The 9,094-nt window shown below is 40.1% G+C and overlaps 1 protein-coding gene across 2 annotated transcripts in view; it reads left to right on the plus strand.

Moving 5' to 3' along the window:
• EIF2AK2 (eukaryotic translation initiation factor 2 alpha kinase 2) overlaps positions 1 to 9,094 on the plus strand; it is a 32,962-nt gene that overhangs the window by 8,617 nt on the left and 15,251 nt on the right. The window contains exons 4-10 of one of the 2 annotated variants that reach the window (XM_023516679.1): positions 841 to 980; positions 2,800 to 2,926; positions 3,254 to 3,330; positions 3,483 to 3,573; positions 5,066 to 5,100; positions 6,370 to 6,432; positions 8,055 to 8,177. In XM_023516679.1, coding sequence (XP_023372447.1) covers positions 841 to 980; positions 2,800 to 2,926; positions 3,254 to 3,330; positions 3,483 to 3,573; positions 5,066 to 5,100; positions 6,370 to 6,432; positions 8,055 to 8,177 — 656 coding nt within the window. Of the gene's footprint in view, positions 1 to 840; positions 981 to 2,799; positions 2,927 to 3,253; positions 3,331 to 3,481; positions 3,574 to 5,065; positions 5,101 to 6,369; positions 6,433 to 8,054; positions 8,178 to 9,094 lie in introns of both variants that reach the window. The other variant, XM_023516680.1, reaches the window with a different exon arrangement.

Here is a 9,094-nt window from a genome sequence, read left to right on the forward strand (position 1 = left end):
AAAAAAAAAAAGAAAGAAAGAAAAAGACAGTAAAAATATAATAGGAAAGATAAGAATTAGTACCTAGGGCGGCGCCTGTGGCTCAAGGAGTAGGGCACCAGCCCCATATACCAGAGGTGGTGAGTTCAGACCTGGCCCCAGGCAAAACCTGCAAAAAACAAAAAAAGAAATAGTACCTATATGGGGCACATACCACGCATGGGGGTTGAGGACTGGAAGTTGCTCCGTGAGAGTCACTGAGTGAGCAGTGAGTGGATGGGAAGGCCTGGGACCTTACTGCACGCTCTATAGACTTTACACTATACACTTGGGTACACTAAATTTATAAAAAACATTTTCTTTCTTCAGTAACAAATTAACCTTAATTTACTGTAACTTTATTACTTCATTAATATTAAAATTCTTTTTAACGTTTTAACTCTTTTGCAGTAACACTTAGCTTAATACACAGACACATTGGATAGCTGTACAAAAAAAGTATTTCCTTTCTTTATATCCTTATTCTGTAAGCTTTTATCTATTTTAAATTTTTTATTTCTTTTTACTTTGTAAACTTTTTTGCTAAAAACTAAGACACAAACACATGCATCAGCTTAGGCCTGCAGTGGGTCGGGGTCATCAATACCATTGTCTTCCACCTCCCTGTCTTGTCCCCCGGAAGGTCTTCAGGGATAACAGCACACGTGGAGCTGTCATGTGTCACCCTATGATAACAATACCTTCTTCTGGAATACTTCCTGAAGGACCTGCCGGGGGCTGTTTTACAATATTATTACAAAATAAAATTAAAAAGTTAAATTTGTGGTGTCATTTACCTAACCACATTGTTTTTCTTTGTAGGGTGTTAGTCCTTTATCATTGACAACTACAGATACTTCAGAAGGCAGTATTGGGAATTACATAGGCCTTGTTAATAGGTTGGCCCAGAAGAAAAAATTAACTGTAAATTATGAACAGTGTGAATCAGGGGACCCTACAAGGTAGGATGTAGCTCAACTTTCTTCTGTTTTATTGTCTCTAACAATAAAGTGGGGCTTATTTTTATAAATAAGTCCATGCTTATCTAATTTACTGGAAGTATTTCTCCTTATGCATTCTGTATGGAAGGTTTTATATGATTCATAAGCAAATGGGGGCTTAATTTTGTAATTAGAATGCTTAATTACTGCAGCCGTGAGATCCATCTACTGGAATTGATAATTCAGGTAATCCTTTATCTCTAAGGTCTATTCTAGATGGTTTAGTCATGGGCCACCGGAGAGAGTACAGGGTGCCGCTGCTTGAAGGATGTGGAGAGCCGGTCACTAAGGTCACGATAGAGGTTACTGGGTAACAACCTTTGTGGCACAAGTGCGGAATGACTCCTCACCATTGTTAGACTGGGGAGCTGTTTGTTCAATGATTCCCCACTATTGTTAGATTGGGGAGCTGTTTGTTCAGGCAGTTGCCCCTCGTATTTCATCAAATGGACAAGTATCATGTATCAGAAGGAATGCCTTCCAGCCCCAGACTGCGAGGAGACCAGCATTTGAGGAACCCGATGAGGGAGGCAGATGAACTAGAGCTTGGGAGTTACTGAGAACATCACCAGTGAACTGAGATGTGTAGGATTGAGGCTAAAGAACAGAGTGGAACCGGAAAAAAGCAGAAAGCAAATGAGTATGAGGGAGATTGTTCTCAACTACAACTAACCAGTGAAATGGGGAGAAGGAAAGATAACCAGAATGGCAAATAGTCCCATTTAGTACACTTGCCTATGAGGTGACTCAGCCATTTACTTTTTACTCTGATGGCTTTTGGCCCGGAACTAGGAAGAGAAAAATGTGACAGTATTCATTGGAATGAAATGGTCAAAAGTGAATTCTGTGGGTCAACCTCAATAACTAAGATTCTACTTTATTTTCATTTTTCTATAGATCACTTTTTTGGTTCCTTTGAATTAAGCGCTCTAACATTAGATACCTAAAAGAGAGAAGAAGTCTCTTTGCGGGGGTGGGTGCCTGAATAAGACAAAGGCTACAGCAGTGATCTAGTTGCTCAGCCCAGCCCTTTGATTCAGTGCCCGCCAGGGAAGATTTACTCTGGTTGGATGTGCCTCTCTCTATGCCTTCAACTGAAACCCAAAGTAAAAGAAATAAAAATACTGGAATAATCTTGCAATAATATGTAGTAATTCCATGATATAAATTATCGTGGAATAATTGCTTTACCCCTTAAAAATAGTTCTTATATAATTGTCCAGGTATCCTTGCCTAACCACAAGTGTTCTTACATCTAATATAGCGAGAGTGGGGCATATGCACTGTTGAGATTTTCTTAAGTTTTGTCCACATAGCGGGTGGTATAAGATGCTGAGGTTAGAGCAAAATCGTGCCGTACTCATCTCCTACAAAGGCCATAAGATTATAACCTAATAGCTTCTGCTGTAGAAGCCTCACTTTTTCTACTGACCTTTTCTTTCCCATTTGAGCATCTCTGAAAAATTCGCTGGGTCTCCTTCTTCCTTCCCTACTTCCATATCTTTTGATCTCTATGGAATTTTTAAAATCACCGTTTCCTGCCTTTGGGTCAGGTATTTCAACAAAGCAGCAAAGAGTTAGACATCAGCTCATCCCAGTTATTTAGACAAATTCCTCAGCCATCTTACCGAAGCTTTCATACCCAAGATATGAAATATAAATCTACCTAATACGTTACTGTTGTCTTAATTTCTTGGCTAATATGTCATTTTATTGAAATCGTAACTTAGAACTTACTTTATGTTTCATATTTGCCTAAGTGCTCACTCATTTCTCCTAGATTTCATTATAAATGCAAAATTGGGCAGAAAGAATACGGTATTGGTAAAAGTTCTACTAAACAGGAGGCAAAACAGTTGGCTGCTAAACTTGCTTATCTTCAGATAAACCCAGAAGGAAGCTCTAAGGTATGTAACGGCTTTTGGATTTAATTTTTATATTTTAAAATTCCATGTGAAGTTGATTTGAGGTGAGACTATGTTTGCATAATGCTGAGGCAGCCGGATAGTCATGTAGCAAAATGACTCCTCCTCCTCTGGAGCCATGAGGCCCCAGTGGGATAAAAATTCTGTTGGCAACTCAGGGTGTTTTTAAATGCAGAGCGGTCCTCCATAAAAAATGGAATTATAGTTGTAGTCTTGGCACATGTGGGGACATCAATGTGATAGTACACAGAGACTGGGAAAAGTAATGTAGTTGCTTTTAAGCATACGAAGGGCTGTTCTTTCTTTCAGAAATTTGACTCAGCATTATCCGATTCTTTTACTTCTCCGAGTAACTTTGGAAGCATGTCTTCTAACAATAGCATGTGGTAAGTCCGCAATCAACTATGACATTTAATGATGCCAATTGTTGCCTCGAAAGAGCAATTTTTATGAAAACATTTAATGGTTAAGGAAGATTTAGAGAAGGTAGGGATAAAAATAGAACTGATAAACTAAGATTTGTGCCCTTTTCTTCTAGTGCTTCTGAATCATCATCTGAAAGTGACTTTTCAGCAAATGCACCAATAAGTCATAACGATGACAATGTCAAAAATTCTTCTTGTTCGCTGGTATAGTATTCGTCCCTAAGCTTCGTTATTAATCTTGCTTTCGTCTGTATTTCCTCATTGTAAAATGATCTTTAGTATTCCACCATAATGTTCATGTTTTTATTTCATGCACTGATCTTTGGACTCCCTCTTTGCTTATGAACCCCCATTCTTCACATGAGCAATTATTCCATCCCTCACTTTCAGCTTTCCATACTCTCCACAGTATGTTCCTGTCATCTTGCTTTTCTCTCCCACCAGCTGTGTAATAGTTAAAGATTCATTAATATAGTTTTGTTTAATTTGTTTAGTTCTGTTTTAAAAATCAGAACTAAACTTAAAATTAAAACTAAACTTAAAAACCAGATAATGTTTTAGCTGGATGGTGGCATGTGACTGTAGTCCCAGCTCCCTGGAAAGCCAAGGTGGGAGGATCACTTTAGCCCAGGAGTTCAAGATCAGCCTGGGCAACATAGACAGACCTCCATCTCAAAAAAAAAAAAACAGAAAGAAAGAAAGAAAAAACAAAACAAAAACAAAAAAATAATAATTTTTTGAGACAGAAAAAAAAAAACTGTCTCAAAAAAAGCGTGCCATGGTGTCACAGTTCCCAGCAACCTCAAACTTGTGGGCTTAAGCCATTCTCTTGCCTCAGCCTCCCAAGTAACTGGGACTACAGGCGCCCACCACAACGCCCGGCTATTTTTTTGGTTGCCACCGTCATTGTTGTTTGGCAGGACCAGACTGGATTCGAACCCGCTATCTCTGGTGTATGTGGCTGGCTCCCTGTGCACTGAGTTACAGGCGCCGAGCCAAATAATTTTTAATGTGATGATTAGTGTCACAAAAGTATTCTGTCTATAAAGAAATACAAAGCAACAACAAGACAAGCAACTTTGGTTTTTGTTTGTTTTTTGAGACAGAGTCTTACTCAGTCACCCTGGGTGGAATGCTATGGTATCATATCTCACAGCAACCTCAAATTTTGGGGTTCAAGTGATCCTCTTGCCTCAGCTTCCCAAGTAGGTGGGACTGCAGGTGCCTGCCACAACACCTAGCAATTTTTTAGAGACAGAGTCTTGCTTTTGCTCAGGTTGGTCTCAAACTCCTGAGCTCAAGCAATCCATCAGCCTTGGCCTCCCAGGGTGCTAGGATTATAGGTGTGAGCCACCGTGCCCAGCTGACAAGCAACTGTTTGAAAAATGTACCAAATATCTGAATAGACAACTCAGAGAAGAGAGGGGAATGAACATAAAAAAGTGATTCACAGTAAAGTGAATCAGGAAGATATAATTCAAAACCACAATTAGAATCCCTTCGAACCCATCAGATTGGCAAAATACAAGTCTAGGAGTACTAAGTGTTGGTACAGGGCTTGATGAGAATATAGATATTGATGGACTAAGAAATGTAGTCATAGAACCCTCTAGAAATACAGGAGGGAGGACAACAAGAGAATGTAAGATGACTGCTTTAATCATCTGAAAATATTTCCTGTTTTCTTTTCTTATAGAACGGTCTCATAAATAATCAAAAGAAGGTAAGAAGGTGAGTCTCATTATTCATTTGAACATAGTTTGAACTGAAATTTTATTTTAGACTTAATCTGCTATACATTGTCTTCAATATTTTAGAATGTTGTACACCTTTATTTGATTGGAGTTTCAGAAGAAGTTGAAGGCTTAAATACACAAACACATAATTTAGATGTGTGGGGAAATCTTTGATTGCATGCTACACTATAGACATAAAGCTTTATGGGAATATTGCTAAAGTAATTAGTTAAGGGTATTATTTTGAGTCCAAGCCTTACCCAGTCTTCCATCACAGCAAGGTTGTTATTTTGGAAGAGGCTGACAAGGAGGTGGGCTTGGAGAGATGTTTTCAAGAGAAGTGCATTATTTTGCAGGCAAATAAGTAGGGTTAAAGTAGGGTAATAACTTGGGTGACAGTAAAAAAATCAAATATCATGTCAATTCTGGTGCATTGGTTTCTTTAAGTGAAGAGAAAAGCAAGATTATAAATATACTCAGAAATATGAGGGTCAGATGGCTGCAGGAGCCACTATGAACCACCAGTCTATTCTGAGGGGTAGATAGAAGTGTTGAAGGAGATGATTACTGATGTGGATGTGTGGATGGTGAGAAGAGAGGTCTTCACATGTGAGCTGATTAGGCCCTCAGCCGTGGTTACTGTGGTAGTGAGGAGGGATGAGGAGAATTGGCGAGAAAGACTGTAAAAAATAAAAACAAAAAACAGTAGACCTGTCTTGAGGAGATAGTCCCAATAGCTGGGTTAGAGCATGAAGTAGAAGTTAAAAGGAGAAAGGAGTTGAAGATGACACTGTTTGCAACGAGACACGGTCAGGAATCACAGCACTGAGGGTGTGAAGGAAGTTGAAAACCTGAAGGCTTCAAGGGAATGTGGCATTTCAGATATTTTTAGTTTTAGGTGGTGTTTGAACTGCCACTGGCAGGTGGCTTATCTCTAGTAGGGAATAACAGCCAGAATGAGGGTACACAGAGATGTACTTTCTGAGGTCTCCAGTCCAGAGGAAGAAAAGAGAGGCTAGTGGCACATCAGCAATGAGTGTTTTAAGTGAAAAAGGGAAGCAGGAAAGAGATGCAACATTAGAGGACAGAGGAGAAACCATAGTATGTAGTTTTATAAAGAAAAAGGTTAACACGTGCTACTCTGTTATTCTAATAGCTGACTCAAACAGAAAAAAAACTTAGTGCAAGGCATGAAACCTGCTCTAAACAAGATGGATTTGATTCCAGTTTCATTTGAGTTTGACATTCTCTTCTTCGTTTTTAGAAAGTTGGCACCTAGATTTGATCCACCTGAGATGAATGGAAGCAAGTATACGGTGAACGACAGGTGAGATGGAACTGTGACATAGAATTGCTTAAACGTACATTTGTTCATTCAACAGAAGATTCTTAAGGACTCGTTATAAAATTAAACCATATTTCCACCTGAATAGTTTAATTGTTGTAGGAATATCAGCCCCACAAAGGATCATTGTCTCTTGGAGAAGTAAGATTTAGACAAACCCAAAGGAAATGTGGGAACTGTAGATCCCTCTGAGGCTTGTGTGGATTTCTCTGATATCTGTGGAAGATTTTCATATGGAAAGCAAAAAGTCTTGCAAACTAGTGATTTAAAAAAAAAAAAAAGTACTACTGTGGGGGATCAGAATTGATCCACCTAAATAGTGGAGCCGTTTTTCAGCTCCATAGCAGAAATTTTTCACTCGAAAAAAAGGTTCCTCTAAATAACCAAAAGGGTATTTGGGTTTAAATTAAATATCTAAAGTAAAGGAGGCCTGTTGGCAAAAGGGGGCACTGAATATAAGTTTAAAAAGCAGTAAAGAATCAGCAAATATTTATTAGCATGTGATACATCATTGGCTCTGTGCTAGGACTTGGATTTATAGTAGGAGCAAATAGAAACAAACAGTCCCTGCTTTTGCAGCATGTTGTAGGGATGACAGACATTAAATAAGCAATTATATGGAAAATCTGCCATTACAAACTATGGTCAGACCTCTGAAGAAAAGCAATTGCATGGTGAGAAATGGAAACAGGACCCTTGAATTTAGGGTGAAAGGTGAGGTGAGGTTCTCTGAGGTCATAGTTTTGGGGCCCAGAGGCTGAGTTAGTACAGGGCACTGGGGAGGCTCTGTGCTGTGTGCAAGGAGGAGTATGTGGAAAGGAGAGCGTGGAAAAGATGATGTGAGTGTTCCAGAAGCAGACAGGAGGCTTGGAGGGAGTACAGTGAGCAGGGCACGGCCCCATGAGATGAGGCGCAGATGGAGGCTGGGGCCACATCATGTGGCACCTTTCAGGACACTTAAGGGCTCTCTGTTTTTGCTGAATGCAAAGGTTGAACTATGACCAGCTTCTCTGGTTGCTGTGTGGGCAGTGGATTGGAACAGGGCAAGAGAGGGAGTCAGGGGTCCATTTAACAAGGTACTGCAGGAGCCTGAGGCAAGCCTGAGCTGGGGTGGTGATGTTGGAGGTGGAGAAAAGTGGGCAGATACCAGACAGGTGTTTTAGAAGTAGAACTGACAGGACTTAATGATGGAATGTGGGGAGTGAGGAGGAGGAGACAGCCAAGTGGTTACCAACATAGGCAGGCTCAGAGTATACACCCATTTCTCTCATAAGAGCTTGGTGGTGGTTCTGGCACACAATATGGTAATCTTTTCTAATATTTTATGCTTGTGATAGGATTCTTTATCATGTCTCTTGAATTGACTGTGACTCCCAGGGATGATCTGTTATGTCAGACTGTCAGTGAGAGGAGGACAGGAAGGGACTGCCCTTTGTGAGTCAAGAGTTTTCTGCTGGGTGGACCTTTCTTACTCAGAAAGAGAGTCACGTTTATTACATAGTCTGTTTCACAAGTGGGGAAAGGTCACAAATAGGGAAAGGGGGATGGCAGGAGGGAAGGGGTGGACACTGAATCTCAGGATAACAGTGGTATTTATCTTTAAGGTTTGCCAAGGATTATAAGGAAATAGAACCAATTGGCAAAGGTGGATATGGCCAAGTTTTCAAAGCAAAACACAGAATTGATAAAAAGACTTACGTTATCAAGCGTGTTAAATACAATAGCGAGTAAGTAGTAAATGTTTTATGTTTTTGAATGAGAAAATGTATTGAACTTGCACTATTCTTTTTAGGCTTCTCTCCTCTTTATTGGTATATCATTTACTTCTTTCTGGTTCTCCTTAAACATTTTATTTTACTAAGAGAAGCTTGACTTACTCTGAAATGATCTTACTTTGTGGTTATTTCAATTAAAAAAACAGATATACCTTTGATCATCCTTTTGAGGATGTCATGAAAAATGGAAGCTATAGAATCATTGGCTTAAGGTGACCTTTATCTGTTCTAGCTCACCTCTTATTTTACAGATGAGGAGACTGGGATCCAAAGATGTGAACTGATTTGTCAGGTAAAGACTAGGTGGTAATTGTTCTGGTTGTCTATTATTAATTATAAACTGCTCCAAGATATCTTAAAAGCAGTGTCTTAAAAACAGCAATTTATGGCTCAGAGCCTGTGGCTCAGTGAGTAGGGTGCCGGCCACATACACTGAAGGTGGCGGGTTCAAACCCAGCCCGTGCCTGCTAAACAACAACTGCAACCAAAAAATAGCCGAGCGTTGTGGCAGATGCCTGTAGTCCCAGCTACTTGGGCTTAAGCGATTCTCTTGCCTCAGCCTCCCAAGAGTTTGAGGTTGCTGATTGAGCTGTGACTACCGACTGCAATGTAGTGAGACACTGTCTCAAAAAACCCCCAGCAATTTATTGTTACCACCTGTCTCTCATGGACCTGTGGGTGGATTATGCTCATCTGGGCTATGCTCCCTTGAAGTTTCCAAGGTATTTGCAATCAAGAGTCATCTGAAACCTGGACTGGTCTTGATGATCAAGCTGGCTGGGAGATGATGCTGGCTATGATCTGGAGGATCAGCGGTGAGTGTCAGTGAGAGCACACACACGGCCTCATGATGTGGCCTGGAGGATCAG

This window comes from Otolemur garnettii, unplaced genomic scaffold (assembly GCF_000181295.1).
Source record: "Otolemur garnettii isolate 467f Iridium unplaced genomic scaffold, OtoGar3 scaffold00095, whole genome shotgun sequence".
NCBI lineage: Eukaryota > Metazoa > Chordata > Mammalia > Primates > Galagidae > Otolemur > Otolemur garnettii.